This window comes from Thermobia domestica, chromosome 18, assembly GCF_964235325.1.
Source record: "Thermobia domestica chromosome 18, izTheDome1.hap1.1, whole genome shotgun sequence".
NCBI lineage: Eukaryota > Metazoa > Arthropoda > Insecta > Zygentoma > Lepismatidae > Thermobia > Thermobia domestica.
In genome coordinates, this window is record NC_137471.1 from 24312621 (window position 1) to 24332829 (window position 20209).

Sequence of the window (20209 nt, forward strand, 5' to 3'; positions counted from 1 at the left end):
ACTCCTAAGCAGCCAGGAGTGGAAGTCTGATGAAGACACAGTTATTGTGTTGAAACTGTTACGTGATTGTGTTTTTTACATATTATCGCATAGCCTTGCTCAGTGTGTTATTGTGTATTAGAACTTTATATATCATTGAATTTGCACCAGTAGAGCAATTAAATATATAAATATACTAATTAGATCATGAGTAAATATGATAATCACTATTCTCAGTGCTCTTAAATGTGGCAAAATTGTTCACACAGTATATCATTAGTTTCAATTGTCAGTAAATTATATTTCCTTTAATTAATAATTGGTCAATAGTAGAGTCATGAACTAGTGACTGTATGGGGTAGACACATCTTGAGTCGGTCTCGTAACATATTCAGCATGTAATAATATTTCTAACACACTCTGCACTTAGTAGTCTGCTCACTGAATTGCGACCGTCTCTCTACAGAAGAAGAGCTCCTTCGTGGCTAAGCGGTTAGCGTACGCGCCTTTGGCGCGGGAGACTCGGGTTCGATTCCCGGCGGGAGCTCATGTGGTTCGGATTCCACGTTAATCAGTAGGTCCACGTCTCATATAGCCTCGCTGCTGAACGGGACGTAAAACTCAAAATCAATCAATCTCTACAGAAGAAAGTGTGTCAGCAGGCAAGCTGATTACAATACCACTCCGATTGATAGTATTACAGAGAAAGAACACACTCGAGGCTACTTATTGGCATTAGGGCATGATTGTGGATACCCGGGCAGTAAATGGGTCAATAACTAGACAGCGATACTTATGGGACACGCCCATTTTTGTGTAGCGAAGGTGTACAGGGAGTGAGAAGAAAATAGGGTAAGATCTCCCAAGAGACGGAACTGCAGGGTCGTACGGGAGTTCAAAAGTGTGGTGAGCATCGCGTCAAATAGCTCGTGACAGCCAAACGAACAATCAGTGTTCGGAAATTACGTGATCAGTACAATGGTAGATGCACAACACCCGTATCTCATGCAACTATACGGTGTACACTGCACGCATGAAGTTCCATAGCAGACAACCCACTCGTCACCGCTAACTTCGTCGCACTTAGGCAGAGGAACACGCTAATTGGACCGTGGATGTTTGGAAAAGTGTGTATTGGTCCGATAAATTACGGTCTGTGTTATTCCTCTCGGACGGGCGTGTGCATGTGTGGAATAAACAGCACGAAGCCATGGACCCGTCGTGCATTGTGCGTACTGTGGAGATAGGTGGAGGCGGCTGTATGGTTTGGGGGGGGGATGCTTCTGTTGGCATGGACTGGAAACGTAGGTGTGCATGGACGACAGTGAGACATTCGTTGTGTACATTCAGGTGTTAGAGGATCACGTATACCGTACAATGCAACGCTTCTACCCACACGAAGACGGCATTTTCCAGGATGCGAGCGAAGTAGCTTAAGTGGTAGAGCGTTGACTTCGCATTCAGGAGGTCGTGGGTTTGAATCCCGCTGCCGACCATCCTGATAGGTTTTCCAGGGTTTCCCTCAGTCCTACCAGGCAAATGCCGGGATGGTACCTACTAAAAACAGGCCCTGGCCGATACCTTCCCAAATCCTTTCCAATGTTATTGTTGTTGGATATCCAGTGTAAAATGGCCTCTGAGCTGTATCTGGTGATTGTTAAATAAATAAATAAATGACCATGCACGGTGCCACCAGGACTATACTTGCGTTGCTTAAGGAACATCCCACGGAGCTTCATCATATGAATTGACCCCCTAACTCACCGGATCTTAATCCTGTAGAGCTTTTATGGGATGTTGTGGAACGATATCTTTGCACCATGACTCCTGCACCGACATCTGTGTGCTCATTTCGGGATTCCATCAGGAATATATGGTTTCAGATCCCCGTGGAAACATATCAGCAACTACCAGAATCCATGCCACGCCGTGTCCAGGCTAGTGGTGGGCACAAAAACCGGTTTTCGGTTTTCAGAAAAACCGATTCCAGTTTTTTTTTTTTTTTTTTTTCAAAATTTGTTCTATTTCTGACAAGAATGGTGTTTCTTATTTCTCCGGAAACCGAATCCATTTCCACAGAAATAGTTTTATGTGTTTTTTTTTAAAAGTTTTCACCGAAACCAGTTTCGGTGAAAACCAAAACCGGTTTTTGGAGAAAACCGAAACCGGTTTTGGAGAAAAACCGAAATGTCGGTTTTTCGGGTTTCGGTTTTATAAAAACCGGTTTTCGGTTTTTATTTTAAAAAAACGGTTTTGCACATCCCTAGTCCAGACCGTCCTCTGATCAAAAGGTAGATCAACAAAGTATTAGGTAGGTGGTCGCAATTCAGTGATCACTGAGTGTATATTGTAATCTTTTATATGGCCGGTTTGTAATTCTCGTTTGTTTGTTTGTTTGTTTTAGAAACTTGACGAAGCGACTAGTTTATTAAGTGCAACTTGTGACACTTTTATAAAGACATTAGAAGATTGCATGAAAATCTCGAATGCCAATTTTACATACGAACTTCCACATCAACACGTGACTGATACTGCTCTTCCTGCGGTTCCCAACCAAGCGAAAGGAAAGGTGAGTAAACTTCTCAAGCATATCTCTAACCGTATCAATGTATTAAAGTATTGTTTGTTCACCGGTACTAGCAAATAAAACAGTGTTGAAATAAGAACAGAAAATTTGACCACTTGATCTGGAAAGACTTGAACTCACCGGCATTTCCTATGCCGAGCCGATGCCCTGAAAGCATTCTCTGGTTTGTATTTCGTTGTTCCTGCGACTTCGACCAACCTGCCTTATCACAGCAATTTCTAGTTCTACAGTGGTAAATACTTCGGTCAGAGATAAACTTTAATCTCTTGTGCAGAAAGTATTTATATTAGTTATAGAGAAGTAACCTTAGTGTGAAGTATGTGGGTTACGAGAAATTAAAAAGAAAAAAAGTTGTGAATAGGGTTTTTAAAAAATGGCACTGATAGTCACTAATCATCAAATCCCTTTGTTAACAATTTGGAAAGTCATAAGGCAACGTCGTTCAAGCATTGACGGATTGGTTTTGCTAGCGAGAGGGCTGTCCGTTGGCGTTACTTGTTTTTTGGGGGCGAACTTTTGAGTTTCTGAAACTGTATATGAGAATAGTGAACAAAGTTTATATTACATCCCATACATGTACGCAAGTTTTTATTTATTTTTATTTTATTTTATTTATTTATTTATTTGCAATACATAGCTAGAGCGATTATCTCTGTCGAGTTTGTTAATGAGGTTTGTCCGTTAACGCAGTGGTTCTCCGCGACGCCTAAAAATCGAAATGTGTTGTAATAAAATGGAACTTTCAGCTGTTATGCAAAAAATATTTTTAAGATAAAGAAACTGCAGCTATGGGCAGTACAAGTGCAAAACAATAACTATTCATCATTTCCAGTGCTCAAGGATTTAATTGATTCTTCAGGTGAAAAATTCTCTGCTGAGATCACAAAACACTTGTTAGAGACTTGAAAGCATTAGCTGCAAGTTTTCGAGAATATTTCCCTGTCCCACAACCTGATAATGGTTGGATTGCAAATACTTTCACTAATGTAGAAATCCATGATATACAAGATATGAATCTCTTTAGCACAGAACAAGAACAGCTATTAGAACTATCCTGCGATACTTCATGGGAAACCGTTTTTCAAAGAAAATGAACTTTGTAGCTTTTAGTTGCGTGTGCGTTGTGGATATAGAGAGTTGTCTAAAAAGGCATCGCAACATTTGATGCCTTTCCCTACCTCTTACTTATGAAAACATACCTTTTCTTTTCTTGCAGTATTGAAACCTTAAAGCGAAATCGTCTTAATGTGGAATCGGACCTAAGAGTGATGGTGATAAAACTTATTCCAGATTTTAATGCAATTATGGAAAAACAAAGAATTTCATTCCTCACATTAGTGACCTCTTATTTGAGAACATTGTTTATCAAGTGAATTTCCTTTTTAAAAAAAATAAAGTCTTGAAAGTTATTGTATTTTTAATTGAAATTTCGTTCACTAGGAAACAATCATGTATTTTTAGAGTAAATTACTTATTGCATTATTTTTCTTCAGCCTTTTCTTGTCAGTGGTAATTCTAATTAGTATATTTTTTAATACCATGTAAAATTTCATATAACTTTGCGAGGGAGTCCGCAGATCACTTTCGAATGAACAGGTGGTCCGCGTTATCGGAAAGCTTGAGAACAACTGCGTTAACGTCTTAACGGATAACGTTGGCTGTTCATATTCCCATACATGTAACTTCTGCGTGATCCTATTTACTGTCTTTATCAGAGTTTATGTAATAGTTTTTTTTTCAGTTTTTTAAACGTTCTTTATTGTCTTGGAGTTATTCTAAAAAAAAAAAAAATTAAAAAATAAGCTGGGCGTAGCGAAACAGTATAAGTAACTACAACCTTAAGACACATACAGTATAACTAACGTCAAAGGTCCGCCAGGAGTAGATTTTTCTCTTAGACTATCGATATTCTACTAATCAAACGTTCTGGTTCCAAATTCAATAGAAAAACGCAAGTATTCGTTTTACTTGGCTGGTTTCTTTGCAACTGATTATCTGTTCGTATACAGAATCTATGCTGAATTTAGTATACTTTTTATTATTATTATTCTTAATGTAAATTATACACTGTAAAAATGTAAACTGAAGACCTGAATTTGATTTTGTAGGGTCCGAAACCAACCGTGCCTGTTATGAGATCCAACTCAGTGGATAGGTAAGTGTGGCACAAATGTTAGTTAAAATAAGTGAAACTATCACACATTAATAGCAGAACGTCACTGTATGTATTGTATTTTTAATGTAGCATTCTTACTCGAGAAATTTGAGCTGCTTGGTTTTTTTTTTTTTTTTTTTTTTTTTTTTTTTTTTTTAAAGTGCAGCATGCAGGAATACCTTTTCATAACTAAGTTAATTGGTATAAGAAACGTCCCAATGCAAAACCACATAACCGCTTTTTTTTTCTTTTATATATATACAATGGGAATTTGTTAAAAGTTTAAACCAGGTGTTTGTATCAAAAAAAATAAATAAATAAATAAATTAGTTTAATAAAAAATGCCGCAATTCATGTGATCTTCATGGTGAAACTTCCTCATGTTTCAAACTATCTTGGAAGATCTTTTCCCTTACATTGGAAACAGGAATGTAAATAATTTATTGGATATCAAAAACATTTTCTGCATATGTATGAATGGTTCAGAGCCAGAAAGAACTCACACTATTCGTATATTTATTCACTGTTTGATTCGCAAAATTGAATGAATTCTGGGTATTTTTGACTTAGTGAGCTAACTTGGAGTAAATTATATTTCCTCTACTCTGTAGACTGTTGAAATTGTCCATTTCTTTTAGAGTGTTCATAACTCTGTGCAGTGATTTCACTCGTGCAGGTGTGTATCTTTTTGTCCTCAAATGAATGTTAAAATAGTCACATGTAGACAAGATCAGTACAAAGTATTTCTATCAGTATCCTCCGTGGATAAGTTGATAAAAACCGGAAATGGTTGATTTGTACAATGAAGGCGATTCGTAAATGTTCACCCTGTACATCTTGTTTTTTTGTCTCCCGGACGATCACACTGATAGGAAAAATACAGGGTGTAACAAAAAGGTAGGGCAAAATTTGAGTGGTGGATTCCTTAAGGGTAGACAAGCAAAGAAGTTCATATGACCATATGTCGGGAAATGCATCATTACAAAGTTACAGCCATTGAGCCGCCTGACGGTGTAAAATAGTCACATTCTGACTGCTCCTTAATGTGACTCAATTTAAACCTCAATAACTCAGCCTCTAACTAAGCTAGAAAGATAATTTTGGTATCTGTTTTCATGAAGCATGACGCGTTCCGCCGATATGTATTTTATGTGTATGAGGGGTACCACGGCGGATGGGGGAGGGTAATTACGCGTTTTTTTTTTTTTTTTTTTTTTGTTTGTTTGTTTTTTGCATCAGTCTTTTGGCGATGGTATTCCTTTCCCCTTGGGGGTATACTCATAAAATGCATATCAGCGGAAAGTTTCATCCTTCAGGAACACATTGATACCAAAATTATCTTCCTAACTTAATTAGAGGCTCAGTTATTGAAGTTTAAACTGAATCACCTTAAGGAGCGATCAAAATGTGACTATTTCACACCCTCAGGTGGCTCCATGGCCGTAACTCTGTAACGATGCATTTCCCGACATATGGTCGTATAAACTTTTTTGCTTGTCTACCCATAAGGAAACCACCCCTTAAATTTTGCCGTACCTTTTTGTTACACCCTATATATGAAGGAGTTTCGCAGGAATGCAAACTGGTCAGTAAAAGTCAGTATTTTTTAAATAAGTCAGTAAAATCAGTATTCAGTCAGTATTTTTTAAATAAGTATTTTAGGCTTTTTGGAAGGGTAAACAAAAATTTTCAAATTTTGAAAACAAGCTCAGCTGAAGTTGAAAGAATTTTTTCAAGCTCCCTACGCAGTATGACCTCTGATAGGGCTAACATGTTAGAGAGGGTTCTCAATGCTCAGTGCTACATGAGACATACGATGGAAAGGCACATCTTGTGTATATAGTATATCTAAAGAGCTTTTAGATCTGGCACATACTGCTTACAAGAGTTGTAGAGAGTTTTATGAGCAGCAGAGGAAATTGAAAGAACAACAACAACAAGAAAGAGAAGCAAAGGAAAAAGAGCGCAGCCGAAGAAGAATTAAAAAAAAAAAAAAAAACGTACTTGAGAAAGAAACAATTGAAGAAAAAGAATGTACTTTAAAACGTTTAAATATGAAGAAGAAGAGAAGAGACAAACATCTGATAGGTTACTGAAGGAAGTAAATGGACGGTTGAGAGAGGCCATTACGAACAACGATCTTGTTGGAGCCAATTTAGCACAAGTAATGTGTGACAGGGCCACAAAGATGAAGATTAAGCTGCTGATGAAAAGATTCAGAAAACCGTAGAAAAACAGAAGTCTTTATTAATTACTACCTTTTTCAAGAGAAAATCCGGAAAGGTGTGAACATCATAAATTTGTACAAGTGAAAGGAGGCAAGGGAAATTGGCCTAAGCAGCTGTAATTTTATTTATTTATTTATTTTTTTCATTTTAGGAAAATGAGTTCACTGCAATTCAGTTTTCTGTGTATTTGGTTTTGCTTAGACAGTTTTACCAGGACAATCTTGGTATTTTTTCATCTCTCGAATTTAATATATTTATTATCATATTATATTGCAAGATTTGTTAATAACTGAGTTAGCATATGCTTACAGCTGTTCAGTGGAAAGTAGGGTGGCTAATTTAATGTATATATAGTTTAGTATTTAGTCAGTATTTTCAAATTTGAAGTCAGTAATTTTGACCTGAAAAGTAGTTTGCATCCCTCGGTTTAAGTAAACCAAACTTTGTAAAAAACATATAATAAAATGTAGTCTATCTTAAAGTTTTAGTGTTACCAGTCTTTTCGTGTGATTATTTGCCAGCAATAGAAGTAAAAGCATTAAATATTTCGTGCTGATTTTTTTTTTTTATCTCCAAGAAGTTACTTTTAATGGACAAATTTTTCCCTTGCTTCGATCCCAGCTCGCACCAAGTGGGCTGGTAGTGGACAAACACCGTGTGCGTGGGTTCTCCCGTTTCCTTCCACCATTTCATTCATTTCTCATCATCGCCGTCTTCTTTAGCCTAGCCGGCATAACCATGAGATGTAAAACTTAAAGATTTCATTACATTTCGTTAATAACATATGAATAGCCTTGCTTCAGTGCGGCCAAGTTCCAAGTTAAACAGGTAGCCAAATTAGAGAATAATGGACAGGTTAAATATGACGTATTTGTTGTTCATTTGTTTCTGCTGGGTTCCAAAATCGTGAGCTGCATTTGGAACTTATAATAGTTATGTTTTGTATTGACGTATCAAATACTATGAAAGAGATAAGTAGAGTTTTTAAGTTTGTGAAAGAAGGAATTTTAAAAGTGCAATTAGATAAAAGATAGGGGCCGTAGTGGTGTGTAGAGCGTTCACCTCTGCTGCATGGGGTCCAGGGTTCGATCCCAGCTCACGCCAAGTGAACTTTGTGCCAAGTAAACTTTGTGGTGGACAAACACCGTGTGCTGGGTTTTCTCGGTGTTCTTCCGTTTCTCCTATTTTCTTCATTCCATCATTTCGTTAATTTCTCATCATCACCGTCTCCTTTAGCCTAGCCGGCATAACCGTGGGACGTAAAACTTAAATATTTCATTTCATTTAGATCAAAGATAAGTAAGAGACGGAAACTTATTTATATGAAAATAAAGTGACGCATACACCTGCTTATGCTTTCTTGACTAGCAAACAAATTGTTTGGACCCGAAAATGTGCGTTTTAGATTCTTGAGGGCGGAGAGTGGGAAAGACGAAATCACTTGACTCATCCGTAAGTAATGAATATCTTGTGGATAAATCAGGGTTCCCACTGACCTGGAACGATCACGAAATTGAGTTTACTCGTAAAAGTCTTCGAAAAGTTAGAGAATTTCATGAAAAGCTGAAAAATTCTTGAAAGAAAGTCGGAGAATTTCAAGTACAAATTTGTACTTTTCAGAACCTATTCCTCTTTTTACGTATCCGACTATTCCGTAGGGCATATTTTATAAAATAAATTATTTTAGTGTGTTTTGCGAAACTTCTCTGCCTATCACATACTATATGCAAATACATGCATAGTAGATGAGGAAAAATATAGTTTTTTAAAACATTATATATAATTAACATTAAATTAATTAACATTAAACATTAAATTGAAAGAGCCGGAATTCGTGCTCGCAAAATAAATGGTACCCTGGAAAAGCAAATTCCATAATAGTGGGTTAAAGCTACGCAGGTAGCTAGTTAACAGGATTCAATGTAAATACGTCAGAAACTTCCTTTAAAGAAATAATGATTATTTTAGATCGTAGCATTTTGTAAATTCTAAAAGATTTCGAAATTTTGCATCTTTTTGTTTCTTGCAGTATTTTGAAAATGATTAGTCTTAAACTAAAGATTTAATTTCATTTTTTTTTCTTGCTTAATATAACAAAAATGAATTACAGGTGTATCTAAGTCAGGGCGCAGAATTTCCGGTCGAGCTGGCAACCAGTGTTCAATAGGAATTGTTTCTGCCTACTCACAGGGCTGCGCAGTTTCTGTTTCGCACGAAAATAATTGTCACTGATTGAGAGAAGACACAGAATGTGAAGTATTCCTTTGTCAAACCAAAGGCCGGAGGGAAGGAGGGTTCTTGTAATTTGTACGTGAGAGATACTGTACGCGACTTTTTTTTTTTTTTTTTTTTTTTTTTTTTTTTTTTTTTTTTTTTTATTTTATTGGCAAGCGCGTGTGACTTCGAAATTTTGCGCCCTGATCTAAGTGATTATAGGGATTTTAATTAATTGTTTCTTCTGTTACTTATAAAAACTACCTTAAAAGGAACGGTAATTTTCTTTATTTTATTTTTTTTATTTTTTATTTTTATTTTTATTTTTTTTTTTTTTACAAATTACAAAGAGGCTTTTTCACTAAAGATCACACGACTAAGAAAATCATCATCCTCTATATCCAGCTTTTTTTTTTTTTTTTTTTTCTTTTCTTCAGAGGTTGGCATGGGTCACATTACCTTATCAGTGGCAGGTGGTACGGCCTCAGTTGCACTCTGTTTCGTAACACTCTCCAAACAGTCGTAATCGGCATTGCTAGCTCTTGACACGCCCGCCTTACAGATTTCCTGAGACTCCGAACAAAATTTACTCTGACTTGTACTTGTTTAAGTAATATACGCGCTCTTTGGAGCTCTTCCCCTTGCACAGGCATCCTGTACTCTTAAATTGCTTGTACCACTTTCGGATAACACTATCCATGGCTTTGAATTGGAAATCGTAACAAAAGAAATACTGATCATAGCTTCAACACGCACTGTATTTTAAGCTATTTGTTCCAGTTTCGGATATCTTCATTCGGATCCTTCTTCATCAGACACCTAGAGAATATAAATATAGACACTATAGAAAGGCAACATGAAGATTAATGAAGGGGAAGAAGGAGTCATCTACAGGGTATAGTGTGGGGACTGCGAGATGAGTTGCGTTGATTTTTAGTTTAACGTCCTTTTCAGCAGCGAGGCTATATGAGACGACACCTACTGATTAACGCGGAATCCAAACCACATGAGCTCTGCCGGAAATCGAACCCTGTCTCTCAGGCCAAAGGAGAGTACACTAACTCCTTAGCCACGAAGGATCTCTATAAGGACTGCGATATGTTATGTAGGATAGACAATGAAGAGAATGAAAGAAAGGATGAAACAACATAAAGATGATGTGAAGAGGAAGAAAGATACCAATGCGATATACAAAGATGTTAAGGACACAGATCACGAAATTAACTGAAATAAGACTGAAGTATTCGAGATAGAAAAGACAATAACAATAAGGAAGTGGAAAGAAGCAGAATTGATAAAGAAGGTAGAAAGAGATAAGCTGATGAACTGGACAGGGGGCTTACCTATTAATGGAATATGGCAGAGAATTTTGAATAGCATAGACAGGAAGATGAAATTGAAAAAGGCTTTTATAAGGACCGAAAATGACGGCACGTGAATGGTTGGTTGGCAAATGGGCACGGGGACCTACGGGATTATCTGAAGGCTTCAGCCAATAGAATTTAGACTTTCTCATAAGGATGACTATGTATGTCTGTATCTTCATGTATGTTCTGTAGTGTTTATATAGTGTCTAATGAAGGATATGGTAGGTAGCCGAAACTGTAACACATAGTTTAAAGTACAGTGTGTGTTGAAACTTTGGTCAGTATTTCTTTTGTTACACTTTCGGATGTTGTCCGATGGGGGATTACATCCATATTCCCGCCGAAAAGCACTATGTACTCCAATTGCTGAGTTACATCTTGCGAATTCCAAGACACAGAAGGTTTTTTACCCAGGAGTCTTCGCCATGTTTACAACTAGCGCCATGCTACGGCGGAGCTACAGCACTGCAAAGTAGAAAACAAGTTACCGTTCCTTTTTAAGTTTCTTTAAGGTATGTTTAATTTTTGTCTTGTGAATAAAAGAGAAATACACTGAATTAAAATCCTAAAGATCATTTAGAAACACCCTGTAGTATCGTAGAAATCTTGGTGCATGTGTATAATTGTATTTCCAAGCCTAGCCTATAGACTTATCTGCTTGTGTATGATAGCTAATGAATCTTGTATTGATCTCTAATTCCTTATTATTTTTTCTCTTTCTTCTTGTAGAAAATCCTGAAGCTTTCATAACGGTGTTGGACTACTTTCTTCTGAAGAATGCATTACATAGTTCTGTGTGAATGTTGGCGGAAGATAATAGGATCATACGTCACCCCTAGGGATCTTCTAAGCATGAAAGTGCATGCTCAGTACAATTTTGTTCAAACTTGGCTCAGCTAGCGGGAGCACGAAGCTGGGGTGGTGTGATGACACTTTTTTTTTTTTCTCTCTGAAAAGTTCATGTTGTAAACATTCCATCCATTGAATAAGGGCGCTAGTGTGAACGTTATGTTATGTGTGAATGGTCGTTTTGTTTGTTTGTACATAATGTAATTTAAAAAAAAGCAAGTATGTTACATGTAAATCGACAGTTTACATGTTTGTTCATGTTGTAGATAATTATTTCGTAAATCAAGTTTCACTAGCAATCACAGATCTTCTGCATATTTAAAAAGAAAAAGTTAATCATTACAATTGATGTAAATATTTTGTTACAGAACTATTTTTACATTGTTAACGTTCGTAGGTAACTGCTTCGTTACATGACTCTGTATGAAACAGAGAAACAAAGCGCCCTGTGTATATCGTGTTGTGTTGTAGAAGGAAAAAAAAATATTTCTATTAGAAATTTGTAAGTGAATTTTAACGTTAATGTAGTACAAAACATTCCTTTAAACGGATTTTTTCTTGCAGAAATTCGTAAGAAAGTGGGTTATATTGAAAGGATTCTGCACAAATCTGTGGAAAATTGATCCCGGTCAAATAGTTTCAAATTTTATAATTTATATGTAATATTGTCTTACCTATGATAGTCTGCATGGGGTGCAAAGCCCAAAAAAGGATAATTTTTAAGTGATCAAAAACACAAAATCACGCACGAAACCACCCGAATATCAATTCAACGTTATGTTCTCCATTGCAGAAATGATGTTTATGGTTCTTCAATTGTTGCTGTAAAATTTCTTTGTCCAAGTTTCAAGTTTCTAGCTTAAGCAATTTGGTCTAAGGCAGTCTTTTCCCAACCTTTTTCACACTGCGACCCCCCTTTAGAGTCTACAACACATGTGAACGACCCCTTGCAATGTATATGGTTAGTATTTATATTTATTCTCCATGTTATATATAATGTGGATGTGGGTGTTTTTTTTTTTTTTTTTCAGTGGTGTGATCATGTTAGAATAGTATGGAAGAAATAGCACTTTTCGCACTTATAACAACAAAAGCTATGGGAAGGGAGCAAGAGGGAAGGGGGAAGAATGTATGTACCACAGAAAATAGCTTAGTCAAGGGTTTTTGAGAAATAAAAGAATGCGGAGCAAGAATTTCTCATTCCCTCTTTCCTTTTCGAGACACCTATTGTGTAAAAGATGATTTTCATTTGAAAATATTTTACAAACACATCAGTCTCTACATACTTTTTGATTCTGTCAAGAAAAGAAAGAAAGAAAAGAAAAAATGAAGTATAGGCAATTTATTGTAGATCGAATATTACTTCTCATGCAAATTGACTTGTCTTTATCAATTCGATCATTTCATTCAAAATGATGTATTTCTCACCACTCTGTGTACCTATCTCAGATTGACTTGCGGATTCTTGGCGTCCGCGGAACCCAGGTCGGAAAAGGCTAGTCTAAGGCGTTCAAGATTTTTCAGTCAGTCAAGATTTTTCTTTTATATAGAGAGAGGTGGTGACGACTGTACAAAATAGTCGTGCAAAAGTAATCTAATTTTTGAATTTTAAGACCGTGGACACTTTTGATCAGCAGATTGCCATGAGCTATATAATATCAGAATTTCAAGAAATAAAGAAAGAAAAAAAAAAAGTCCGGGACACATTTTCCATAAGATTTGTGCAACGTCCTGGCTACATGAGTAAAACATAATACTCAGTCTGTAGACATACAGTATATAGTCAGTGGTATCGCCAAATCCTTTTACAGGCTTAAGCCTGTCGCAAAATGCACAAAGAACCCTTTCCCTATAATTCAAATTAGAAAAGGAAAAATAAAGTGTAGTAGATGTGTTTATTGATGTAAGAAATGTATATAAAAATGGATTTCTTTAAGCTCAAATCTAGAAACTGTTAACTTGGAGTTACATTGTGCTCATGTCAGGAAACAATGAGAAAAGGCCTAGTAAAAGAATGATCATAAATACGAAAAGCATAACTTTCAACAGAGTAAAAATAAGCTTTATAAAAAGTTACGTATATTAATTTGTTTGTACTGTGTACAGGTAGGCGCAGAACAGCAGTGGTATCAAAAAAAAAAAAAAAAAAAAAAAATGTAACCACTTGATTGATAGGGATTAGAACAGAATTACGTGAGTTCCTGAACACAATCCAATTATCAATAAGTATACTACCAAGATGGATGTTCTGTTCATGCATAAACTGCTTAACTCCAATCTAGATTTGTAGAGACCGGTTTTAAGTACCCATAAATTACGGTAGTGCAAGAATATATGTATGGATATAGAGTAATCGGTAAATATATATTGTATAGTTTTAATAATGAAGTGAGTAGCAAAGTTTTGAATAGAGTCTACATGAAAATGGTAAATTGGTGAGTATTAAAAATTATCTGTGTTTTGTCTCAAGAAGTTTTTTCGAAACTGTTCCGAGTGACCCATAACTATGTATATGGTGTTCGACTGACTGTGGTATTTGTAATTCTGGACAAAAAGTTTCGATATGGCAACACTGTGTTGTGTAGCCTAAGAGTGGGGAGAACGGTCACTGGACTTAGAACTGTTAGCGTATGTCAGAGAGGATAGCGGAACCGTTAGCGAATGTCAAAGAGGATAGCGGAACCGTTAGCGAATGTCAAAGAGGATAGCGGAACCGTTAGCGAATGTCAAAGAGGATAGCGGAACCGTTAGCGAATGTCAAAGAGGATAGCGGAACCGTTAGCGAATGTCAAAGAGGATAGCGGAACCGTTAGCGTGTCAGAGAGGATAGCGGAACCGTTAACGTATGTCAGACAGGATAACGGAACCGTTAACGTATGTCAGACAGGATAACGGAACTGTTAACGTATGTCAGACAGGAAAACGGAACCGTTAGCGTGTCAGACAGGATAGCGGAACCGTTAGCGTATGCCAGACAGGATAGCGGAACCGTTAGCGTATGTCAAACAGGATAGCGGAACCGGTAGCGTATGTCAGAGAGGATAGTGGAACCGGTAGCGTATGTCAGAGAGGATAGCGGAACCGTTAGCGAATGTCAGAGAGGATAGCGGAACCGTTAGCGAATGTCAGAGGATAGCGGAACCGTTAGCGAATGTCAGAGGATAGCGGAACCGTTAGCGTATGTCAGAGAGGATAGCGGAACCGTTAGCGAATGTCAGAGAGGATAGCGGAACCGTTAGCGTATGTCAGAGAGGATAGCGGAACTGTTAGCGTATGCCAGACAGGATAGCGGAACGGTTGCCTCTGGAATAGCGTGCACATTGTATGCGTTTGTATTCCTGATTTAACAACACCTGACTTTCACTATGAGGTGTTTTAAAGGACAACATGTATCAACATCACATAAGTAATTTGGCCGAACTACGGAAAGCTATCACAAAAGAGTTCCAGAGGATACCACTACGTCTATCAAGCTGCTCTTGACAATGTTGCTTTTCACCTCCAGACATGTATCGATATTGGATGGTGCATTAGTGGATCATGCCATGGAGAACAGAGATTAAAAATCTCGTAAGAAAATGTATGAGAGTAATGTGGTTATGTTCAAGTGATGTTGCTAATTTCTATACCGCAGTCTTGGAAACATCATATACGCAATTATGGGCCACCCTGTACATTAACTTGGATTAACTTTGGTATACGTCTGGCATTTAATAATTACGGAAAATTTCATTGGGTGCTCCTGTCTTTGTCAGCGGCTTTTTCTTAATACTGCAAATTGATCACATCACATACCTCAATGATTGATGTCCATTTAGAAAACGGCGCTGAGGAAGATGGGAGATCCCATTGAAACTTTCAGCAATTACTAAATGACAGCAAGGTTAGTACCAGTTAATATTTGCAGTCATGAGTCAGTTAAGTTTATAAGTTGTTTCGACAGTTCTTTACTACCCTTTTTGTCATGGGAATTGGATCATTCACGAACTTACAAGATTCAGTTTTTATAAAATCATCTCAGTGGTGGTGTAAGACTAAAGTTGGATTCAATAATCTTGACAATTTAAATAATAATATTAATTTACATTTTGCCTAATTTAACAACTTGTAGTATATTGAGTTACTGGCGTTCTAGGTTGATGCCAAAGTTCGGTAGCTTTTAGTGAGATTTCAAAGACAGGATTCTAATATCTCAATATCGCTCAGAATGGACTATGATTGTTTTCCCATTGCATTCTTTAATTTTAAATTGGTCTTCAAATAAATTTCTCTCTCTCTCTCTCTCTCTCAGCTTCTTCTGAACTAAATACGTGATATTTTTAATACGAGGGCCGTTCGGAAAGTAACCTCCGATTGGTTAAAAAAAGAAACACCAAAGTAAATAATAATAATTTATTATATAAATCTAAAAACTACTTCTTTGCTCTACTTTTCAACATAATTTCCATAAACGTTCAAGCACTTATCATGTCTCTGCACTAGTTTAGAAATTCCATCAGCATAGAAAGCTTCCGCCTGTGCCTTGAGCCAGCCAGTGACCGCATCTTTCAGCTCCTCGTCATCACCAAAGCGTTGAAATCGTGGAAATTTGTGGAAATTCATCGGAGAGCTCTGAGATTGTGAAACGTCGATTTTCACGGACTTTTCCATCAATTTGCTGAACGAGTTCATCAATGACCACTGATGACCTGCCACTCCTGTCTTCGTCATGAATGTTTGTTCGTCCACTTTTAAATGAATAACTCCACCCATTTTGAGACGCTACAAAAGTGGAACTAGTGATCAGACAACCTTCACTCTACCATGACTGGATGCAAACTGATCTATCGCGCATGTATGTACAAAGATGGTACCGCTGCTCCCACTTTTGTACACACAGTGACCAATCGGAGGTTACTTTCCGAACGCACCTCGTATATATATCTTTGTTTATTGTAAAACCTGTTCAGCAATCTTAATAATAAGAAGAAAAAGAAATTTGAAACGGAGTTTAACATATACAAAACCTGGAAAGGTGACCAACATTTAGCTGTAGTTGAAACCTCACCCCCAAATTTAAATTTTGGCGACCCCACTGATTGCAGTTGGATTAGTTGACGAACTTGTTAGATTTCAAATAAACTTGTAATAGTGATAGTAATTTTTAAGGAAGTTTCTACCAGATCTGTATCGTACCAGTTGGGTTCCAGTAGACCTGTAATAATTATAAAATAATATATATTTAGTATTAAACTATTCCAGGTAATTATAGATTATATAAAGAAGGTGAAACGTATATTTATCACGAACATTTAAATCTCTCAGTCGATTTGTTCTAAAAGTTTTATTTTAGTTGGTGATAAGTTTTCTTCATATAGTGTTTTGGTAGTATCCTGTATTTTGTATATATATGTACGTATTTGCATATGTTTATGTAGAGGGTTATTTGGCTGTGAAAATGGATTGGATTCTTCCATATTATTAATCTCTTTTCAACCCCTACGTATAATGGCTTGAGTTTCTCTTTTAAATCTGTCTCTTAAACACTTCTTTCTACCTCAGATTTTTCATTCCCCCTCCCCCTCCCGTCCTCCTTATCACACATATAATGTATGTAGAATGTCTATAATGTTATGTTAATTTCGATTTAGTAATATATGTTAAGAAGGAACGCGTTTCTGTAAATTTGTCAATTTTCTAAAGAAATCTTAAAAAGAGTCAGTGCGAGCGTTTCCAAAAGTTTATGGTCTGACCATTTTGAGAAGTAATAGAGAAGGAACCAGCGACCTCCATTAACTAGCAATGTACTAGGGTGAACATTTGGTTCATTAACTTCCGACTGAAACCAACATTAGCGCAATAGGTCAAAAAGTCGCGACTGCGTAGCAAGACAAGCATGTTGTACATGAACCCCTCCAAGAATCATTAAAAAGAGACAATCTTTGACATCTAAGCAAGCGTCCATACGCTCCTGCCATTTCGTGAATATCTTTGAAAATTCGTCGTTAGGTAGCGAACTGAAGAAAATTTGCGCTTTGGTGAGCAGTTCTTTGTTCGTCATGAAATGACCACTACGTAAGGCGCCCTTTAAAAGTGGAAATAGCCAAAAGTCACAGGGGGTAAGGTCTGGGTTGTATACTGGATGCGGAAAAATGTTTATTTTTACTTCGTCGCGTAATCCTGAAAAGCTCGCCCGGTATGTGGGCGGGCGTTGTCGTGGTGCAATATGAAGGAGTTCTTCATATAAAGAAAAAATAGAAAAAGAAAAAAACAGTGTTACTTTTCAATGTAACCTCCCTCAACTTCAATATACTTTTCACGTCTTTTGACTAACATGTGGTTAATGATAGAACTCTTGTCTACAAAATGACTTATAAAGGCATCTTTCAGTTGGATGGTGTTATGCATCAATTGACCAAGCGCCAAAACATGTTTCTGAGATATTGAAGGAAACATAAACATGTTACTATTACGATCCAGTTCTTGGCGCTTGGTCGAATAGCTTTTCCTGAACATTTACGCAAATAGTAAAGTTGTTTCAAAAAAAATTTTTTACACATTATTTACATTGTCTCCTACACAGTAATGTAAAAATCTCGAAAATTGAAAAATAGCGCTTGGTCAATTGATACATAACACAACCCAGTTAATTGTTGTTCGAAAGTTTTCTTCCTCGAAAGACTTTCTTCGGCTTTGAGATCACTTGGCGTTAAATCTGAGGTGTAGTGTGGGTGGTGAATCTCCCAAAGGTACGGTCTGTCACTTCAACCTTGGTGACGACAACCCTTTGAACTAGAAAATTGTCATTCAGTATACAAATACTTCGGCTCAGCTTTGTCACAGCGATGGATTCAAGGGACTACCTCGAATGAACTGATGCAGCTAGATAGTTGAAACTAATGCATTATTTCTTCCATAGATGTCATGAACGGCTTGTTACCAATGGCACAATTTTTCAATGTCAGGCCACAAACAATTGGAAATACCTTCGTATACTTGGTTGGAAATTAGGCTGAAGGATTCTACAGTTTATATCACTTACTCTTAATTTTGTTTCTATACACCAGATAACTCGTAGCAGCACTGCTGTTTGTAGCGGTGCCCATCCTCCCTTTAAAAAAAAAAAAAAAAAAAAATGATGATGATGAAGGGAAATATCTTATTCCTCGCGCTTTTCTTGCCCTAGTGACTTCAGACACTTCATTAGGAAGAAAAAGTGTCAGTCTTCTTTGTTCTAAAGACTTTTCGGAACCCACTTTAAGCAGTCGGTTCTGTCTCACGTGATGTCAACACTCGGTCGGAAAGATGTAAAAGCTTTTTTCAGGCGAGCCATTCAGAGGTTTTTCCTTGTTTACACCAGGCAAATACCGAGATGTACCTAACATAAAAGGTCTCTGGCCGCTTCCTTCCTTTCCCAGTTATCGGAGTAGTGTGATTGTCGAGGGATATCATCCTTCATACGTAATGGACTTAAATGGCCATAAGATACCGAAAGCTCATATATATAATTCCGAATCTCTAATCATCTGACCTAAATAGCATACGGGATGTTAAAATTTAAGTATCATTTATATTCGATAAATTGAGCAAAACACAATTGTGTATCCCATTTCTCAGTAGGTGCTTATTTAATGTCAAAGAGTGCACAACTGGATCGGAGTTTGAACCCATGTCTCTGCTTACCATGTCGGTGTTAACTACTACGCTACCCCGTCAGGTCCCAGAACAACCACTACGCTACCCCGTCTGGACCCAGAATAACCACTACGCTACCCCGTCTGGTCCCAGTACAACCATACATTCGTCTACACTTGTTGGTGCTCAGGCACTCACACCACATGAAGTATAGCACACTTAACTATGGCTATATGGTATGACAGAAACCTTGGCAGTGTTAGAATTTAATAATTACCTCTTTGTGGCCAAGTATGTCATTTGCAGGTTTTTAGTACGTGTGGTCCTGAGGTCGATGCCCGGCGGGGAAATTTTATTTAGATACGAATTGTGGTTCGAATTTGACTTTAAAAAGTAGTCCCCCCTCTTGCATAGCTTTGTGGCCAGAAAAGGATGTTAAATCTCAGTCAATACAGAAATTTATCTTAACAGTAAGTGGTATGATCAGTAAATATGTAATTGTATTTAATTTTGTTAGCGTAAATGAACTAGTAAAGTTTTGAAGAAATTTTGTGAATATTAAAAAAAAAAAAAAAAAAAAAAAAAACCAGTTCTTCGGATTCGTTCCTTGTTAAGAAACGCGTTCTTTCCAGGGAAGCAGAATGAGGACACGAGTAAGCTCCTCTTTAAAAAAAAAAAAGAAGGCTGATCGTGAGGGTCGTCACATCTGTCGAAATTCCGATTTTATCGCTACAGCCACGGGAAGAAAACGGCTAATTGGAACCTACTTGCATGTAAGAATTTGTATATTAGGTCAGGTTTATTCGCCGTAGCTTGTAGCGATGACATCCCTCAAGAACCGCCACTGTACTATATCTCGTATGATTATTCCTTATGAACTGTATTCTATTGTGCCAAAATTCACTCGATTTGCTTTATATTTGCTATCAAGTTTTTATTTTTCTCTACATTTATACTCTTGAAAGCGATGATTTGGCCACCATAGGCTTCGTTAAAAAAAAAAAAAAAAATCACAAGTGGCCAACGTTTTACCATCTAGAAAGGTTCCACAGACAAAATCAAGTAAGTGATCAAGTTAGAAATTTAAACAAAGCCACGAGTAGGTTGAAGATATTTTAAAGAAAAAAAAGTTTCACAATTGATCAGAAAAAAAATCTTTTGTTGGATACAAGGAATATAGGAATCAATAATAATATTATCTTATGTGTAAAGTATC

General features: G+C 36.9%; 1 protein-coding gene across 3 annotated transcripts in view; it reads left to right on the forward strand.

Annotated features, from left to right (window-relative positions):
- The window catches only part of LOC145675525 (pleckstrin homology domain-containing family A member 8-like), a 68722-nt gene that overhangs the window by 21273 nt on the left and 27240 nt on the right, over positions 1–20209 (forward strand). For all 3 annotated transcript variants that reach the window (XM_081746009.1, XM_081746008.1, XM_081746007.1), the window contains 2 exons: positions 2384–2548; positions 4675–4721. In XM_081746009.1, the coding sequence (XP_081602135.1) occupies positions 2384–2548; positions 4675–4721 (212 nt within the window). The remainder of the gene's footprint in view (positions 1–2383; positions 2549–4674; positions 4722–20209) is intronic.